The sequence below is a fragment of the Podarcis melisellensis genome (assembly GCF_964234715.1).
Source record: "Podarcis melisellensis genome assembly, chromosome: 6".
NCBI lineage: Eukaryota > Metazoa > Chordata > Lepidosauria > Squamata > Lacertidae > Podarcis > Podarcis melisellensis.
Genome location: NC_138538.1, coordinates 17,614,035 through 17,635,465, shown reverse-complemented (window position 1 = coordinate 17,635,465; position 21,431 = coordinate 17,614,035). Strand labels below are relative to the sequence as shown.

Below are 21,431 nucleotides of genomic sequence, written 5' to 3'. Positions count from 1 at the left end.
GCCTAGTCCAGGGGTTCCCAAACTAAGGCCCATGGGCTGGATAAGGCCAGAGGGACTCGTTTATCCGGCCTGCAGGGACCCCGGCCCCGCCTGCTCTTACCGGTGTTGCGCAGCTGCCCACTTCCGGGTCGGAGGAGCACCGGAAATAGCGCAAGTGTTATTTCCGGTGCACATTTGGGTTGGAGGAGGCCCGTGCACATGCACACAAGCTATTTCCAGTGCTCCTCTGACCTGGAAGTGCACCTGAAATAGCATGTGGGCATGCGCTCCCCCGCCCTCCAGCCCACCACACGATTGGCGCTGGAGACCGGCCCGAGATGCGGTAAGTTTGCTGACCCCTAGTCTAATGCCATGAGCAAAATCATCCCCAGATTATTCAAGTGGTCCTACAGGTCTATACTGGGGCCATCAAGTATAAAACACATGGACGACAAGTTAGCATGGCTTCATGCACCATAGGAGAATAGCTGTCTAATACTACAGAGGAGTGACCCTATTTGCCTACTCTGCCTGCCAGTTCTCTGAGACCACACAGGCTGTTCACATTCCCTGTTTCCTGATCCTGGTAACTGGAGACGCCAGGATTTGAACCGGAAACCATCTGCATACAACCTACACGCCCTGTCACTTAGCTATGGTCCCATGCCTTAAAAAAGAATAATGACATAGCTCAGTCAGTAGAGCTTGAAGCTCTTAATCTCAGGTTCGTGGGTTCGAGCCCTGTGTTGGGGGAAAAGAATCCTGCTTTGCAGGGGGTTGGACTAGATGACCCCCGGGGTTCCTTCCAATTCTAAAATTGTATGATTCTGTGGCTCCAATCTTCCCTGGTATATCTACCCAACCAGTGCAATGCTGTGCTGGTGCAAAGAGGAAGGTGCCATGCATCTTAGGGCATTGCACTAGGAAGGAAATCATGTACTGCTTGTCAACTTTCTTCCCTCACTTAAAAGGTAAAGGGACCCCTGACCGTTAAGTCCAGTGGCAGACAACTCTGGGGTTGTGGCGCTCATCTCGCTTTATTGGCCGAGGGAGCTAGAGTACAGCTTCCGGGTCATGTGGCCAGCATGACTAAGCCACTTCTGGCGAACCAGAGCAGCGCACGGAAACGCCGTTTACCTTCCCGCCAGAGCAGTACCTATTTGTCTACTTGCACTTTGACATGCTTTTGAATTGCTAGGTTGGCAGGAGCAGGGACCGAGCAACGGAAGCTCACCCCGTCGCGGGGATTCGAACCGCCGACGTTCTGATCGGAAGCCCTAGGCTCTCCAAAATTCCCTTTTAGAACAACCAAACATCATGGAGCATCTTTATAGCAGGACATCACCATCATCACCAGAGGTTTCCACTTCATTCCACAAAGGCAGAGCTAGCTCTTTGCACCCAACATAAGGGACCAAACATTAGGCCAAAACAGCAGTTGCCCCGGATTTAAAACACTTTTATGCCCCAGCTGGACATGTGCCCAGTGTCCCAACTCCTGAGTGAAACAACTGAAACTACTTTTAAACCCCTGCTGTGTTGGTGACAAACAGCACATTTAACAAAAGTGCCTCCTGGCTTCCGCTAATAAAAGCCACAGACTTCCTTTGATGCTGTAATGATTGCTACAAATTGCAAAACTAAGTCATGGGGAAACAGTTGCAACAATATCGATTCACTGGTAAAAAGGAAAAGGGGGAAAAAAGGCTCTAACAAATTCCTCTCGTTCGCAACTGCTGGCCAACGCTGCACAGCAGCAAAATATTGGCTGTGTGACTCAAATATTCTTTTCAGGGAGAGTTGAATGTGCACACATTGGGCGGTCTTACACACGTACACACACACACACACTGCAGCTCCTTGTTGCATTCTCACAGGCCCATACGCTTCAGGTTAAGCATTTTTGGGTTGCGCTCCGCAGCGACCCAGAAGTAACAGAACGTGTTACTTCCAGGTTTCGCCGCTCACGCAGACGCTCAAAATGATGTCACGTGCATGCGCGGAAGCGACGAAACACGATCCGTGCACACACAGTCGTGTGTTACTTTTGTTTCAGGATGCGAACGGGGCTCCAGAACGGATCCCATTCGCATCCAGAGGTACCACTGTATAAGATCAGCATAAACTGTTGGGCCGATGAGCACTTACTGTTCCCAACCCTAACCCTGTGGAAAGCCATCTAATTAGACTTTAATTTGATTCTGACCTGTTTTTAGGAGGTAATTTAATTATTGTGTGATTTTATACCAATGTTATATACAGTGGTACCTCAGGTTAAGAACTTTATTCGTTCTGGAGGTCCATTCTTAACCAGAAACTGTTCTTAACCTGAAGCACCACTTTAGCTAATGGGGCCTCCCACTGCCACTGCGCTGCCGGAGCATGACTTCTGTTCTCACCCTGAAGCAAAGTTCTTAACCCAAGTTAAGGGTTAACCCTTATTTCTGGGTCAAGTTAACCCTATTTCTGGGTTAGCGGAGTCTGTAACCTGAAGCGTATGTAACCCGAGGTACCACTGTATTTGATGTTAGCTGCCCTGAGCTGACTTTGACTGCGGAGGGCGGGATATAAATAAAAGTTTATTATTATTATATCAGGGGCTGATATATTAAGCTGCATTAATTGTTTATTGTTTGCTCTTGCTTTGCCGATATGCTGCTGCAATAACACGCTTTGGGTGTTGTTTTTTTAAAAAATATTATATTGGTGGAAATGTTGTTTTAAGTATTATTATTTTTAATGCTCAATTTGTTAAAGTATTCTTTTAATACTCAGTCATTGTATAAGAAGAGCGGCATACAAATATTAAATCAAATCAAATCTTAAATTTCCCCTGAGATTCAGGAGCAGAAATTTTGCTTCTGAATCCTCATTCTATCAACTCTGCCTTGTCACATCACTCTTGGGCTGCTGGCCTTTGCATCTGCCATGACTACTGGGTTAGGCTCACGTTAGGGAATGGGGCTTCAGGGATTCAGAAACACCTCTGGCAGGGGGCAGCTATAATGTAGTACCTGTGCAGCCTAAGGACAATCCACTGCCCTCCTCTGATTAGGAGAGCATCAGTCTAAAAGCTAAAGAGCAACGGAGTGGGATGTCCACCTCAGGCCTCCCCATTTAGCTCATGAGGTTGAGCCACACATATGTCCCACACTTGACACAATCAGCTGTGGATTAAGTAAAGACATAGCTGGACCCCAAAAGGGCATGCAGGCACTTTGCAAACCTTGACAATCATCTGATCCTCAGGACTTGAAAAAGAGGAACCTGCCAGAGCATGTAGCCTTCTTCCCCACTGGCCATGCCACCATTAATCCCAGAAGTCTTCAATAAACCCTAGTTCCCCATGACAGCTGAACAAGGAAACTGTGGGTTGCACCCAACATTAGTCCTACTCAGAGTAAACCTACTGACATTAGTAAGAATCACTAAATTAGATCTACTAATTTCAATGGTCCTACTCCTGAGCAAAACTTGGTTGTATACAATGCTATGGTTACAAGGCATATTAAGCAAAGGGTTAAGACCCTGGCTTATCCTTAACTATAGCTTCCCAGTTCCGATGAAATGGAGGCTATGGTGAAGACTTCCGGGATTAATTGTGTTGAGAAGGGAAGTGAGAAGTGGCTGAACAAGGATGCGGCATGTTTGTATCACAGCTTATTAAACTGTGATAATCCAAACCATTATTATTATTATTATTATTATTATTATTATTATTATTATTATTATTATTATTAAAATTAGGCAAGCAACTATGTCATTCCAGTCTTGAGTTCCAGATATGCATACCAACTTTTTTTAAAAGAGTCAACAGCTGGTTCATGATAATCCAAGTGCCACAACTGCAAAATAAAAATACTACGGAAGTGAAAATTTAATACATCCCATTAACGGCAGCACTGTGCCTTTACAGTATGAAAAGGTGGCACCAAGATAAAACTGATAATGCAACTGGTATTGCCAATTAGCTGTTTGCTTTCGGGTTCTTTATATAGACCTCTCTGACGTGATCCTTGACACTGCAAAGGTAACCAGCACTAGCAATGGGGAATGCCTTCTTTATATAAAACTCTCAGCGGAGACATATCTGTGATGGCTCACTGCAGTCCCGAGCTCCTCAGTGACCGGGATGCATACCATTTGCAAACACAAAATCAAAACAAAACGTCCCCAGGAACAAATCAAAACATACCCAAGACAGTTTTCATCTGTTCTGGTACGCTTTTGGCTTTTAGGTGGCCTTGCGCTCTGTAACTTGCAAAAATAAGAGCACAAAAGGTTTGGGAAAATATTGTTTTTCGATACAGCTGGTAAATGCCAGTGATCTGTATCAAAGGAGCACTCTGCTGGCAGGAGGTCTCTTTCCATTTCATAGGGTGGGTTTTGGTTTTTTTATGTAGTTCTCCCTTACTACGCTCTGTAATCATGAAAGGGGGTTGAGGGGGGGGAAGCACGAGAAGAAAAACAACTCTGGAATTTTAAATCAACAGCCTAGTGAGTATCAAAACAGAAATCTGGCCTGCAAATTTAATAGCAAAGTTGGGTTGATGGATGGATGAATAGGAAACCCGAATTTGATTTATACAGATGGCTTGAAACTATTTGCAAAGCTCCTCTTTGGTGCCTCAAAAGGTAGCAGTAAAACAAGTCGTAAAGATAACAAGCTGTGATTGCCCAATATGAAATTAAATGTAAAAGAAAAGTTGTCAAATTTTCACAATACAATTACTTCTATTTCACCCTCTCCCATAACCAGCCCAGTAAACCGGAGGGAAATTTGAAAAGGTTTGGGGCCTGCTACATCATATTTTCAATTATACTTACACCCTACCCTTTCTCCAGTTATGGTATTCCACTGCCCATCACAAGTTTAAAATCATAGTTTTGTGGAGTTGGAAAGGACCACAAGGGTCATGTAGTCCAACTCGCCCTGTTATGCAGGAATCTTTTGCCCAACATGAGGCTCAAACCCACAACCCTGAGATTAAGAGACTCATGCTCTACTGACTGAGCTATCCCAGGTCCAAGGCCACACCTCTGACTTTCCTTGAGCACAGTTTAGCACAGAGATGGGGAATCTCCACAAGCTGCTGGACTCCCATTATCCCTGACCATGGGCCACACTGGCTGGGGCTGATGGGAGCTGGGAGCCCAACAACATCCAGAAAGCCACAGGTTCCCCATCGCTGGCTTAGTATATCATCTGAATCTGACAAACTGTGGTTCAGCTTAATCACCAATCAGCCCTGAGTGCTCACTGGAAGGACAGATCCTGAAGCTGAGACTCCAATACTTTGGCCACCTCATGAGAAGAGAAGACTCCCTTGATGTTGGGAAAGATGGAGGGCACAAGGAGAAGGGGACAACAGAGGACGAGATGGTTGGACAGTTTTCTCGAAGCTACCAGCATGAGTCTGACCAAACTGCGGGAGGCAGTGGAACACAGGTGTGCCTGGCGTGCTCTGGTCCATGGGGTCACGAAGAGTCAGACACAACTAAATGACTAAACAACAACAACAACATCAAAAAAGCCAACCTCAAACCATGGGTTATGAATCTGGCTCGTTTGAAACAAGTCCCGCCCACCAACTGCTTATACATAGAGTACACCTCTCCCTTCTAGCACAGCTGATTCACATCATTTCCTTCCCCACCCCCCACTCAAAATAGCAGCAGAACAATCAGATGCAAATAAATCCCTGAAACACCTGCTCCAGAAAAAAAGGTCATTGCTAGAAGGGAGAGGTATACTCTATGTCTAAGCAGTTGGTGGGCGGGAGGAGAGAGCAAGCAAAGTTTTGGAACTTCCTTCCTTGGGTTGGTCTCTGGCCAGGATTAGATGTCACATAGTTTAGTCTTTCTAGTCTTTCACCTGAAACCCGAACTGCGGTTAACTGTGACTTGTTTCAAATGAGCCAGATATATAGGGTTATTTGGGGGTGGGGGAAGCTGGAGGAGGAGGAGTAAGGGGAAATTTTCTTGTGAGAAGTATAATAGGACATACAATGAGTCATCCCAAAATACTGCATGCTGTTTGCAAGGGCCCCTGGTACTTAGAAAAGCCTTTTGGAGGTAGATCCCCTTCTGTGAATTTCATGTACTTCAGGATCCCCATTATTGTAATTGTCCAGAAGCAAGTCTCAAGCATCTCCATTTAGGTGACAGCTCTCATAGCAATATTTGCATAATTTCATAGGAGTGTGCTTTCTACATTCTAGGAATTAAAAGGTGGTCTAGATTTGGGCATATTAAATCGTTTTTAAATGGCACGTTCTCTCCTCCTCCTCCTCCAGCTTCCCCCACCCCCAGTAGCCCTATATATCTACAGGGTCCTCCAACTCTCCAAAGCAAATCTGGTCAGCATGCAGCTTGCAAGAGGGAGGAGAGGAAGGGAGAGTCCTGGTGCAGGAGTTTAAGCCCGTTCTGCTAGCGGATGCTCACAATGGGATTTCACCCAAGGAGCCTTACTTCTGAACAAACATGAATGGGATTAGGTTGCATGCCTAATTTGCAACACGCATTCCCATTCTGAAAAGATCCAAGTCAGGATTAGGATATTCAACAAATTCAGACCACCTATCGCTTATAATCTATAAAATGGATGTGGCTGTAGCAGCCATGATCTCAAAAATATGAACTCCTTTGTATTCTTCCCTTCAATGCAACATACACCATAATTATTCTGAGTAACTGGCCACATCCCAATATGCATTGAATATGTGGAAGGTTCCCACTCCCTGAGAACTTATTGCCCAATTGTAGCTGGAAATTTATCTGTTCTGTCATCAGGAGTCTCTGATGCTCTGCCAGGGCCAAACGAAACAGAGGGGACTTGCTAAGCCATGTGCCTGTGTGCTTGGCAACCCGCCCCCCCACTCCACAGTCAAACCCCACCCCCCTTTCAGAAACTTTGCTCCTCCAATTGTCAGCAACATTTGATTGAGTTGCAACTCCCTGCTGTTTGGGCAGTCAGCTAAGGGACTCTGCAAGCAGATGTAGAAAGCTGGAGCCAAATAGCTGACCTCTCGCTGTGAGCTTGCTGTAGATCTGCGAGTTCACTTCCTTGTCACGCATGTAGCACCGGATCTCTTCCACAGCCTCACGGATGATGGTAACGGCGAGGACAAAGCCCTAGGAGAGTGCGGGAGGGAGAGGGGTCATTGAAAATGTGTGGATAAAAGCCCAAGGAACTCCCACTCCGTGCATGGAAAGCCACTGAATGTCGGGAATACATTCTGGAGTGTGCGGCCTACCAGATGAAATACAGTGACACTTTTCATTAAAATTGTCAGACACTAAAGAGAAAACTAAGCATTGAGCTGTGTCTTCATTTCAAAAGGAACTCCACAAAACCTTAAAGCTAAACGTTATTCGTGTTTTAAGTACTTGGGCAGCTCCAGAGGACCAGTTTGTTTATTTATTGAGCATCTATCCTGATCTGCTTACACGGCGTTTATGAGGATATTAAACTATACGACAATGAGCACTCATCTTGTCTTATTCATGATTTGGTTGTGGAGTGTTTATACATCTTTCCATTAGCCATTTGTTCATTACACACTTTTCAGGTCAGGTCTCTGCCATGTTTCTAAGTGCAAAAAGATGTAGATTTTATGTATCTGTAAGCTGACTGCACATTTATAAACTGAATGTTTTGGTAATCATTTGTCATGAAAGGGTCGAATGATAGCTACCAGGACTAAGGATCACTTGGTTATATATTTATATAATCCGCCCTGAGATTCTTAGCACTCAATGTATGTTAAACGCCTTGATGTCCTTCATTGGCCAGTGAAGACTATTTTATTCCAGCATGTTTTTGGCAACAGACTAGTTTTAAGGAAAGGACTTTCTATAGTGCTGTGCTGTTTTTACTATCTGCATTTTAATAGATTTGTTTTTGTATTCTATTTTTTATGTAATTTTATATTGTTTTAATTCTATTACAGTTTAATTGCTTTTTAGTTACTTTATATGTTTTAAAGCTTTCTGCATTTTAACCTTATTGTTTTAATTACTGTAAGTTGCCTTGGGTCCCAGTCTAGCGAAAAGGCAGGATAAATAAATATTATAATATAAATGAGTATTATAATAACAACACAAACATATAACTATTAAATGCATTGTCTTTTTTGTACTATGCTTATTCAATAACTTTTTTCTTTTAGTTTGCTTCTTTTTAAGAATCGCATTCGTTGTATGAGGGTGACAGAGTGCTTTAATCCACTGACATTGCAAAAAACCTAAATTTCCAGAGTAACATACCCTACAACATTTCTCTGATGAAAATAGGGACATCCCATTCCATAATGATAATTTTACTATTTATACCTTACATCCCTTACTGGGTGCTGCAGCCACTCTGGACAGCTTCCAACATATATCAAAACATAATAAAACATTAAACATGTAAAAAAAACCACCCCTATTCAGGATTGTCTTCAGAGGGCTTGTGAGTCAGATAATTCCATTCAGCATTTCTCTAGTGAAAATACAGACATCCTAAGGAAAAGTGGGACATTCCAGGATCAAATCAGAAACCTTATCTAAATCAGGGACACCCCTGGAAAATAGGGACAGTTGGAGGGTCTGGCATAAGCATTCAAATCGCTCCTGCAAAATATTGACAGTCTGGAGCAGGGGTAGGCAACTTAAGGCTGGGGGGCCGGATATGGTCCAATTGCCTGCTCAATCCGGCCTGCGGGCAGTCTGGGAATCAGCATGTTTTTACATGAGTAGAATGTGTCCTTTTATTTAAAATGCACCTCTGGGTTATTTGTGGGGCATAGGAATTCGTTCAGTTTTTTTTCTTTCCCAAAATATAGTCCAGCCCCCCACAAGGTCTGAGGGACAGCTGAAAAATGTTGCTGACCCCTGGTCTAGAGGCATTCCTTGCTTTGTTTTGTTTTTAAAAAACCAATGCACAACAATATCGAAAAGAACATTCTCAGTGTTGACACACAAGTCTCTTAATATTTCTTTTCCTTACCTGTATCATGAAATTATAATTTGTTACTGAAATGCAGTTAAGCCCCACCCACCTGCCACAACGCCTCCTCAAAGGAAACTAATCTGTCTGGCTAATTTCAGGGCACCCCTTGCAAAACGTCTCAGGAACATTAATTCAGAAGTGCATTGCTACATGGCCTCAAGGCTCGGGGACGCTTTGCAAAGAGATGCAAATCCTTCTGAGGGGACACAGGACAGCTGCACAAATCTGGAAGTCCCTGCATGAAGCCAGCCCTAAGGGCTTTCATTATTTCTCCTGTGAGGGCACAAAGTTGTCATGGCATGCATGTGCCCCCCTCACCCCCCCCCAAAAAAAAGATGGAAATCTCCTCTGGCACTTACAGACTTTATATACCATGGCTTCTGAATGTTTTGCAGCATTTCAGACTATTGTTTTTAATTAGCATTCTGATAAAGAGTCCAAAAACATAGCTCATTATTGCTACAGGCAACACACGCACAAAGTGATAAGCCGCTGTGATGTATTCTTATGATACAGCAGTATATATTTTTTATAAATCATCTAGATGCATTTGGCAATCAAGGATTTCAAATAATCACCCTCCCCCCCAAAAAAAACCCTTCATGTTCTGCCTCACTAAGCCATCCCAAGTTGCTATTCTATACCAAAATGGTTGCATTAGCAGCCTGCAATGAACAAAAGGCCTTTTATATATAGCCCTGGCAGATCACATGCTGAATTTCAATGGTTCGTGTGATGTGGGGCAAATCACAATGGCCTTATAGGTTTGCAAGCCAGCCTTGCAAAAACTAGCCTCTAACTCTCCGCTTCTCTTTCCCAAGCCATAACAAATGAAACAGTGCAGCTACAGGCAAGCACCAGATTGTTGACACAATGGCATATATAAAATGAGGCCGGAGAATTTGGGATCACAAGAATCTTGGCTTTTGTTTAAACGGGTTCAAGTTTCTTGTCCTCGCAGCTGTGAAGGTATGCTTGAAAGGGTGCAGGCAAAGTCTGCCGAAATCTCAGAAAGCTAGTGGATGGGGGCTTCCAGTAGCCACCTGGAATTTGTTTCCTGCCCTTCTCAATAACTAGCAAACCCAACAACGTGCAAAGGCGTTAAAATAAAAGGATGGTGCAAAACAAGACAATTTGGAAAACCAATTAATTAATTGCCCTAACAGGTTTCAGGGAGGTGCAATTCAGACAAAGACACCACACTGTTCCAATCAAATTTAAAGCTACCCTCCTTGGCTTAAAATTAAAATAAAACCTTCTGGGAAAACTACACAGATTTGTCGCACAGCAACCCAGTCTGAACATTATATTAAGTAGTATTAAAAACAAAAGCAAACAATGGTTTAATGTGAACAAGTTCCCGTGGACAGAGCCTAGTTTGTCATGACATTTAAATCCAGACTTGGTGGTTTGTTTCATATATAATATATAATAATTTAATATTTATACCCCGCCCATCTGGCTCGGTTTGCCCAGCCACTCTGGGCGGTTTCCAACAAAGTATTAAAATACAGTGGTCTGTTAAACATTAAAAGCTTCCCTAAACAGGGCTGCCTTCAGATGTCTTCCAAGCGTCTGGTAGTTGTTCTTCTCTTTGGCATCTGGTGGGAGGGTGTTCCACAGGGCGGGTGCCACTACAGAGAAGGACCTCTGCCTGGTTCCCTGTAACTTGGCTTTCCACAGTGAGGGAACCGCCAGAAGGCCCTCGGCGCTGGACCTCCGTGTCTGGGCAGAACAATGGGGGTGAAGATGCTCCTTCGGGTATACTGGACCAAGGCCGCTTAGGGCTTTAAAGGTCAGCACCAACACTTTGAATTGTGCTCGGAATCGTTCTGGGAAGATGCCCTGGGTTGACATCTTCACTGAGTTATCAACTTCGACCCCACAGTTTTGTTCATGGTTAGTGACCACCAGTTCAGACCGCCATGGGCATATATACGACGTTAGGATTTTTAATTTTTTTTTTCCACTGGCTTTACATATGCTTACATTGAATTGCATTTGCCATTTCACTACCCATTCATCCAGTTTGGACTCCTTTTGGAGCTCCTTGAAATCCCACTTTATTCTAGTTGCCTTGAATGATTTGGCATCATCCACAAACCTGGCTACCATACTGCTCACCCCGAGCTCTAGATCATTTGGTTTAATATGGTGTACAAGCTTAATTCTGAACCCAACATACAAAATGTCTGAAACACTAGCCAAATAATATACAGGTGAAACTCGGAAAATTAGACTATCATGGAAAAGCTCATTTATTTCAGTAATTCAACTTAAAAGGTGAAACTAATATATGAGATAGACTCAACACAGACTGTGGAAACTTCACACTGGACTTCAAGCATCTGGCATTGTGTGCCTCCCCATTCTTCCTCCAGACTCTGGGTCCTTGGTTTCCAAATGAGATGGCAAAAGCTGCTCTCATCAGAAAAGATATTTGGGTAGCCATGTCACCTTTTAAGTTGAATTACTGAAATAAATGAACTTTTCCAGGATATTCAAATTTTCCAAGTTTCACCTGTATAGTTAATTGTTGCGGGAATAATTGGTGGAATCTCCCTTAGCTGTACTCCTAGAATGGCTGATTTATGGGATAAATTACCTTTTTGGATCAAATATCTCTCGTGCATTTCCTTAGACTGCTGAAGGTCCCAATTTTGAATAGCAAACCTTTATTAGATCACTTTCGGCAGCTACGATTCGCAAACACATAAAGGACAGGCTTCATAAAACAAGCTAAGAAAAACCATTTTAAGTTACGGCACCACTTGGATCTCTGAGATAAGGTAACAAAGGACATCTTGTATTCAAACACTGAAACTTTTCTTGAATAAATAAACTCGATACTACCTACCAAAGGAACCCAATACGTGTAAAGAGCACCGAGCCTCATTTCAGGAACAAATTGAGAACAGGCCAGAAACAAGAAGTAGAGGTTGAAGAAGTACTTGAATTGGTTGAACAGCACCTAAGAAAGAGAGTGAGGAACAAGAAAGGCATTTGTAGCAGCACATCTAAGGTTAACATGGCTCACCATGGAAATGTTTAAGACAGCTTTTCGCAACCCGGTGCCCTCCCAAAGTTCTGGACTACAACTCCCATCAACTGGATGGAGCTGATGGGAATTGTAGTTCAAAATATTTGGAGGATACCAAGTTGAAGGCTGTTCCAAGGCATCTAGCTAACCAGGAAAGCTTTAAGAAAAAAATGCAAACTCCAACACATTCCAGGACATTAAAGATATGGAGTCAACTGTGGCTCCCCCATCTATTTTTCCCATTATAGCACAGTTTAAACGCTGCATCTATACGGAAAGGACAGTGTGTCCATTGATACATATATCACATGGAAAGAGGACTGAAATGGGAAAAGTCCCAATTTCAGCCCCTTCTCTTCGCTCCATTCAGTTGCGTTGGACTGGGAAATTCTTCAGCAACTCCTTCACTATTGTAGGCAACAGGATGGCTTATTGGGGCGCAGACTGGGAGAAGCAAAATTAAGCTTCACTTAAATGCAGAAGAGTAGATTGAGCCAATCCAGGTTAGAGCTGCCTTAATTGCCCACTCCAAATAAACCACTGGCACTCAACACTCAAATATCAATAGAAGAGGAAAGCACATGGTTTTTCAACATGGAATACATACCCCTGGCAGGAAAGTGAAAAAGTTGTACTTCTGGTTGTTGATCACATTGCGTGGGTATCGCTGGTCTCTCTTTTCTGGGTGGCCAAGCCAAACCGTCCGAGGCCTTGGGTCTCTTCTTCCACAACATCTTAGGCACTCGCAACATCTGTAGGGGGCGGGGGAAGTTTTAAAAACTTATTACATTGAGGACAGCTACCAAAGAGCCCTGTTGGATCAGTCCTTGGGGCCATACAGTCTAGGATTCCATTTTCAACAATGGCCAACCAGGAAGCCCACAGGATGCCAAGAAGACAATGACCTTTTCCAGGAGTGGTCAGTACGATGGATGTTGTTGCAACTTAATAGGAAAAGGCAGGCTGAGTCATACCAACACCATATATCTAAAACACTATGATATCACTTTAAAAACTCATGGCTTTCCCCAAAGAACTCTGGGAGCTGTAGTCTGGTTAAGTGTGCGGAGAATTGTTCGGCGATTCCTATTCCACTCACAGAGCTACAGTTTACAGAGCGGTTCAACAATCAATTCCTCTTCCCAGGCAACTCTGGAAGTTCTCTCATAGCCTTAAGACAAATGCTTCTTTTTGAGCTGAGCACTCCATTATTTATGCTTCCAACAGTATTAGATACATAAGCTAGGCACCAAATGGCTCCTAAACCAGGGTTACTGTCACCAATTTGGGGTGCCATTTTGGGGTGAGATGGCTCAAAAGTTGCACTTTTCAATGCAACTTTGGGGTTCCTGAAATTCTCTCTGATTGTGCAGATAAAATATCACAGATAGAATTCTACAAGATGTGTTGTTAGTGTGTGAAAAGAGACAAGATCCAAGGATCCCCAGGCATGTACCTCCAGATGGTGGACACATCAGGCACCATCCTGGTGCCCGGGCATCTTCACTTGGTCGTAAGTGGCCAAGAGGCAGTTGCAAAATGCACCTGGTGAATTTCGAGTACTGCTTTGAAACGTATCATGAACATATCCTTGTATGTAGTGCCATACATGCAAAGGTCCATGAACAGGCACACTAGCATTAAAGAACAACAGAACTGGACCCTTGGACCCCACATCCTAAATCCACATGCAAATCCTGCATTGCAATAAAGCAGGAACTCTTCTTTCCATGCCATGTTAGGATGATGGCACAGAGAGCTCAGCCTCATAAAGGAAGTGTGGCCCCATAACAGTTCTCTGTAAAGAGGAAAAGGAGACATGAAATGGATAGGGCCTCAGGGCTCCAGCCATTAAGGTTTGTACCCTCTGAGAGCCATCCAGAGTGGCTGGGGCAACCCAGTCAGGTGGATGGGATACAAATAATAAAATTATCACTATGAATATTATGAGAGGCTCCATCCCATGACCTTCTTTGAGGACAACAAACTTGCTTAAATAACAAACAAACCCTAAAACGACACACAGCCAAGATTGTTACACCAGTACAGTATGATCACAGAATATACTTTGCTCCCAATTACCAGAATATAGACAATTACAGACAGGGTATAGACAATCAAATGTCGGGGGTCTGCTATTACCATTACTGAAATACATACCCTCCAACCTTTCTCCGGTGAAAATAAGGACGGCCCATTCCATAATGATAATTTTACTATTTATACCCCACACATCTTACTGGTTTGCCCCAGGCACACTGGGCAGCTTCCAACATACATAAAAAATAAGAAAACATTGAACATTTTTTTTAAAAAAAGAAAACCACTTCCCTATACAGGATTGCCTTCAGAAGGCTCAGGGATTGGATAACTCCATACCCTACAACATTTCTCCAATGAAAATAGGGACAGCCTAAGGAAAAGTGGGACATTCCGGGATAAAATCAGAAACCGGGACAGCTTCTAAAAATCAGGGACACCCCTGGAAAATAGGGACACTTGGAGGGTCTGGAAAGACAGTCACACAACTGTGAAAAATGAACTTGACGCAGAGCATGTTAAGCCACACCCTAGCCTCCCCTTGCGATCCCGGAGGAACAAGCACACTCCAGCATTCATCCAGGAATTCACCTGAACTTAGCTCTTAGGCAAATTCTCTCCATTCCTTCAAAGCCTTCGCTGCCCAGTAATCCCAGAAGAGGACTAAACTACTGATAAGCACGGAAAGCAGCTGCTTAGTTTTTGGGTTTTTAAAACGTAATTAGCTGCTTGCTTCTCCTCTTAAATACCCTGCATCCAATCAGAAACTACCTTCCTGGTTGTTAATCAGGTGCCAGAAATTGCCAATGGCCACATCCAACCACTCTTTGAGCAAAGGCTGATTAAATGTTTGTTCCTGTGTGTCTGTGTTGAGAGGTATTTGTTTAGCCCCATTGCCTTAAGATTTCAGTCCTAAACACACTATTTAGGGAGTAAGCCCCACTATAATTGGGGAGACACTTTTCTAAAAAAAACATGCTTGGGATTCCACTTGATTCCACTGTCTCTATTAGGGTTGTCAGTTTTTCCCCTGGCCTCTGTAGCAGGGTCTGTTTAATCACAGACATCAGCAGCTGATCTTAATCTGCACATTGTGAAAAACCCCAGGTTGATTTCTGGAGCTGAAATTGATGAAAAAGGCATAAGTGATCGTGAGGTGCTTTTTTAAACCTGATCAGATTGGCAACTGTAGTTCCTGTCTGCCTGCAGTAGCTGTTTCCTCAGTTCTGAATAAGAATGCTACCCATTTAACCCAGTGTTAAATAAGCACAGGCTTATTTCTCCATCCTTTCAGAAAGCTCCTACGTCCTCCAGAGTAGAAAGCAGAGCAGCAATGGGAACCTTTGACCCACAAGTTGCTGCTGAACTACAACTCCCATCAGCCCCACCAATCATGGCCAATGGCCAGGGGTGATAGGAGTTGTTGTTCAGCAACTGGACGATGGGAGTTGTAGTTCAGCAACTCCCATGATGGGAGCCCCAAACATTCCCCACATTAGAGTGCTTGGGTCAGACTTTCTCAACCTGTGGGTCTCCAGATGTTGTTGAACTACAACTCCCATCACCCCTAGCTAGCAAGGCCAGAGCTTCGGCATGATGGGAGTTGTAGTCCAACAACATCTGGGGACCCACAGGTTGAGAACTGCTGGTTTGGGTTGAATCCCTACTCAGCTATAAAGCTCACTGGATGGCCTTAGGCGAACCATGCCTATCTAAGCCTGCCTCACGGGGTTGTTAAAGGTCAAGGTAAAGGAACCCCTGACCATTAGGTCCAGTCGTGACTGACTCTGGGGTTGCGGCACTCATCTCGCTTTATTGGCCGAGGGAGCCAGTGTACAGCTTCTGGGTCATGTGGCCAGCATGACTAAGCTGCTTTTTGCAAACCAGAGCAGCACACGGAAACACCGTTTACCTTCCTGTCGGAGCGGTACCTATTTATCTACTTGCACTTGGAGATGCCAAGCATGAGCTTAGCCAGGATTTATGTTGTGGAGGACAGGACACCCACCTGCCCTCATCCTCTGTCTGGCTCTGTCTAGCAGATTCGGAACAAAATGTCTCAACGACAGTCGGGATGCCAGTTGTGTCGCTAGAATGCATCCATGTGACCTCGGTGAGCATTTCGATTTCAAATATTCCAATTGTTTTCTACTTTTAGGTAAGTGTTTTTATTTATTGATTGATTGATTGATTGATTGGAGGGAGGAGCTGCCCCACTTCCCTTTCCCCTGGCTATAGCCTATGATGCCAAGGATCAAATCTGGGACTTTCTGCATGCAAGTAAGATGCTCTACGTCTCAGCTACAAGCCTTCCCTTATTGAATGGTTGTCAGATACAGTACTGAGTTCTGGAGGCTAGCCCTGTGCTCTGATTCTATTAATTTTGCTGTGGCCAAAAGTAAAAGGCTGCAGATTTCCCTCTGACCTCACCACCAGCTGACCAAACCACCTTCACCAGTCTTAAGGACACAAGCAAAATACATGGGCTCCACCCTTCTTTTTACAATGTTTTGCTCACATAGCCTGCAGGATATTATTGCAACACAGGTGAAGCTTGGGAAGGCAATAAAAACTTTTCTTTGTCAACAGATATATTGAACTCATCACAGCCCAGCAAAGAACCTCTTATTTCACAAGAGACCTAAGGGAAACTCTCATCAACAGTCTGTTCTAATACTTTTCACCTCAACACAGAGATTAGCACCGCATTCTGTCCATAACTTTATCCTCTCCCACACTTTAATTTGCATTCTTGTCCTTAACTCTCCCATCCTGAGAAAGAATTCAGCCACTTGCACACTGAAAAAGTGGGAATAACCCCCCCCCCCCGTGGAATTCCTTGGGGCTTACTTCTGAGTAGACATGCATAGGATTGTAGAGTACATTTTGTTTTATCAGATGAACACAGCAAGCCACTGCTCTGGCTGATCCATCTGGGCCTTATGGAAGCTGCTCTGAACACGTTCAAAAAGTGACCTGGAAATTAAATGATAAAGTTTTAACTGAACTGCCAGAGCAACTTTCTATGCTGTAATTTGGGTTCACAGTCACTGCTTATTTGATCTGAATACGATTGTTAAGTACGGATCTGTATACAATCTCAGAGTATGCAGTTGAACTTTGTCACCAAGCAACTGCCTTCAGTCAACACTGCCCTTTTAAAATGTGGGTTTTTTGGGGGGGTATTGGGTTGTTGTTTGTATTTTGATTATACATTTTGTGGTTTTATATTTTTGATTTTGTTCTGTGAACCACCCTGAGGCCTCCGGGTATAGGGCGGTATATAAATTCAATAACTAATAATACGTAGATAACAATAATAATTAATAAATAAAAAATCATAGCGTAGACTGCGGCACCCTTACAGCACATGCGGTTTAATGATTTAAACAAATCTCTTCCGTAATGGGCTGGTTTTCAAAGGCTTGGGATACAGAGCAATGAAGCGAAACTCTCAAGCAGTTCATTTCTGAGGCTTAATTGCATTTTGTTTAACTTGCCAAAGCTGTAAGATCCAGAAAGTGGTAGGCTGAGGCAACTCCCCTTGATCGTAAAGTCAATGTTCCCTGTCACTCTCGTCACATCAATCATGATGAAAGTAAAAACAAATAAAACTAGAGCTGGAAAATGGAAGCAAATCCCTCATATAACTTTTGCCTGAGTAAATATATGTAGGGCTGGCTGCATGGCTGTAATCCTACATATGCTTACTTGGGAGTAAACATGCATAGGGTCAGGCTACAATGCTGCTAGCCCAAGAAGGAAGTTTCATTTAAGTACAAGAAACTTACTGTGAATGCATGTGTGTAGGAACCAGTTGCAGGGTTTTGTTTTTAAATACAAGTGTGCAATCCTGAACACAGAAGGCTTCAATCCTATCACACTTTGGAGGAAATTAAAATAAGTAGAACTAACTTCCAAGATAACAAAGATAGGATCAGACTGTAAGACTGCAGTCCTACACAGAGTAACTGTGTAGTCCTCCAGATTCAGGTAGGTAGCCGTGTTGGTCTAACGCAGTCAGAATAAATTAAAAAATTGTCCAGTAGCACCTTAGAGACCAACTAAGTTTGTTCTGGGTATAAACTTCCGTGTGCATCTGGGTATCTGAAGAAGTGTGCATGCACACGAAAGCTTATACCCAGAACAAACTTAGTTGGTCTCTAAGGTGCTACTGGACATTAAAAAATTAATACTTGTGTAGTCCTCCATATGTCCCATGTCATTGGGAATAGTGGGTAGAATAATGCAGTCTTACCATGCAATCCTATACATGTCTTCTCAGAAGTAAGATTTCCTTTGTTCACCTAGGTGTGTAAGTCTGCACCCTGAGCCTATTGATTTTTCTAGGATTAAACTTGTCTAAGGCTGCATAGGATTGGGTTGTTAGGAAAAGGTAGCCTATTGAGCAACCCTAACTTCAGCTCTTTCCTTAAGAATGGATATCCCTGAGTGCTCACTGGAAGGACAGATCCTGAAGCTGAGGCTCCAATACTTTGGCCACCTCATGAGAAGAGAAGACTCCCTTGATGTTGGGAAAGATGGAGGTCACAAGGAGAAGGGGACAACAGAGGACGAGATGGTTGGACAGTGTTCTCGAAGCTACCAGCATGAGTTTGACCAAACTGCGGGAGCAGTGGAAGACAGGAGTGCCTGGTGTGCTCTGGTCCATGGGGTCATGAAGAGTCGGACACGACTAAACAACAACAAACTTCAGCTCTTAAGCCCTAGCTCTTAGAGCAATCCCCAAAGAACTCAGTAAGGACTAATTCTGAGTAAATGGGTGCAAACGGTTAGGCTGCAAAGGTTAATAATACACATCAATGTAATGCAATGGTTAGAATGTAGCAGCAGAAGCACAGAGATTCAGCCATGGGTGATCTTGGGCCAATCTCTGACTGCATTCACACATAACACAAAAGTTATGGCTTATTTTAAGCATAGTTTGCTCAACAAACCATGAGTCATCTTACAGCTGACCAAACATGCTATGGCTTGTTTCTCCAAAGCTTGATTTGTTTCCCATCTGCTCCTGTCTTGTGCCTCTGTAGCTTGGCGAGCATCTGGGGCAGAATTGCCCCCCCCCCCAGCTCAGGCTCCTGCAGAGAATATTTCTGCTTAATTGCCAACAACGTCCTTTGCGACCTGATCCTATGCAAATCTGGGTGTGTTCTAACAAAACACATTTATTTCACTGGGTTTAGGCAAACATGAAGAATCAGGATGTAGGGAACGAGAAGTAAAAAGATGTAGGGCTATGGGCATAGCTGGGGGGGGGACAGAAGGGCAGCTGTCCCCCTCCCATAGATCAAGTAAAGCAATAGAAATACTTAACTAACTGACCAATCATGTCGGTTCTGCCCCCACTAACAAAGTCCTGCTCCCCCCCCCCCAACAAAATTCCTGCTTATGCCTATATTGATCCATGGGCTACTATTAAAATGAGGCTGCATTTTAAATTGTATTTTAACCCGTATTTTAAATTGGGGTTCCGCTCCCCATTATGTTTTTATTGTAATTTTACTGGTGTTAGCTGCCCTGAGCCTCGCTCTGGCCGGGGAGGGTGGGGTATAAATAAAAATTTGTTATTATTATTAGTAGTAATAATAGGGCTGCAACTGTAAACACTCTCGGGGGGGGGAATACCACTGAAACAAACAGAACTTATTTTAAGTCAGTGAAACTCGAGTACACCTTGAGTGGTATGAACGGACTGTGTGGTCAAAGTCTCCCCTAACATGAAAGTGCCTGACATATAGAGTGCTTTCACATACAGTGGTACCTCGGGTTACATACACTTCAGGTTACATATGCTTCAGGTTACAGACTCCGCTAACCCAGAAATATTACCTCGGTTTAAGAACTTTGCTTCAGGATGAGAACAGAAATCGCACGGTGGCAGCATGAGGCCCCATTAGCTAAAGTGGTGCTTCAGGTTAAGAACAGACCTCCAGAACGAATTAAGTTCTTAACCCAAGGTACCACTGTACATGGGTGCAGGGCCCCACAACCCAGGGTTCCCCTGAAACTATAAGCCAGAGAGTAGCAGCTGATGGGCACAAACAGCGCTGGAGTCAGCAGCTAGTCACCTTGAGCATTCCAGACTCTGCAGCAACTGACACTTGCCCTTTCTTTGTTCCTATATTTAAGTACACTTTATAATCAACAAGCCAGGCACGTGCATGGATACTCATTTTATCAGGGCAGCAGAAGCAAACACCACAGGCCCACCCCTTGGGGACTGAAGGTGCTGGGAAGGGAGTCTCTTAACAACAGAAACAAACCAAGCTACAGTGGAGTCTGAGAGCAGTCCTGTATAGGGAAGTTTTTAATGTTTGATGGTTATTTATTTATTTAAGCTGTCCAGAGTGGCTGGGGCGGATGGGCAGCATATACTACAACAACAACAGTGAGCAAGCCAAAACAGTACAAGTGGATTTACATTTGTGGTGTGCATACACCAACAATTTTATTCCTTGTAGTTATCGTGGTGTTATTTAAAATAAGCATGCTCAGAATTTTGTTTTTATCAGTCAGCAAGCATTTTTTGTTTCTTTTCTTTTTTTCTTTTTCTTTCTTTTTGCTTTAATGTATCAGGAATGTTGGTGCCCACTACCTGATCACTCCTGAATTTCCTATTCAGGAGAAGGCAGGTTTTAATATATCCATGATGAAAACTTTCATTTAAGTGTGTAACAGCATATTGATTGCACTGTGTTGTTGCAACAGATTAAGATTCTGAATTTTTTTAATTCATGCCTCAAGGAGGAGCCGAGCTGGAAAAAAAAGTGCATGAGAATCATGGGTTTGCAAGAATTAACATTAGAGGGCCAATCTCCCAAAAGAGGATTTGGAGCCCAAATCCCAGCAGCCTCCATGCCTTTTGGGGTTGCAGGTGTCGTGTAGGGCAAAGGAAGATGTGGCAAACTTTCCTTCCTCGAAGTTTCTTAAATTAACTTATTCTAGAAACAACGCCTATGTCTTAGCTGGGTCTATTTGACCACAATATCAGATTAATAAGGTTCGTGCATTGTTCTCCATTGACATGTTGAAATATTGGTTAATGTCAGAGACACATTGGCCACGGGTGGGAAAAGCTGGAAAAAAAATAACACATGCAATGGCTCATACGCACAGGTTAAATATCTACCAGTCTACCAAGAATAATGAGGCTTGTCTGTTGCACTGATTTAGGTAAGCAAATAACTTGCTGATTAGAAGCAAACTAAGCTCTGTTTAAGAAAGAGCTCAGCGCTTTCAACAGGTAGAACAGGAAACACTTTGGGGAATGGCAAACAATAGGGAAGGTAGTTTCATCTTATTTTTCAAAAAAGAAAAGAAAAGAGTATCACATTTCTTGCTTTCCACCTCAGTGCC

The 21,431-nt window shown here is 43.5% G+C and overlaps 1 protein-coding gene across 3 annotated transcripts in view; it reads right to left on the bottom strand.

The window, feature by feature from the left end:
* ATP9A (ATPase phospholipid transporting 9A (putative)) overlaps positions 1-21,431 on the bottom strand; it is a 93,513-nt gene that overhangs the window by 53,793 nt on the left and 18,289 nt on the right. For all 3 annotated transcript variants that reach the window (XM_081916709.1, XM_081916707.1, XM_081916708.1), the window contains exons 2-4: positions 12,622-12,766; positions 11,832-11,945; positions 7,005-7,113 (exon numbers count right to left, since the gene is read on the bottom strand). In XM_081916709.1, coding sequence (XP_081772835.1) covers positions 7,005-7,113; positions 11,832-11,945; positions 12,622-12,766 — 368 coding nt within the window. The remainder of the gene's footprint in view (positions 1-7,004; positions 7,114-11,831; positions 11,946-12,621; positions 12,767-21,431) is intronic.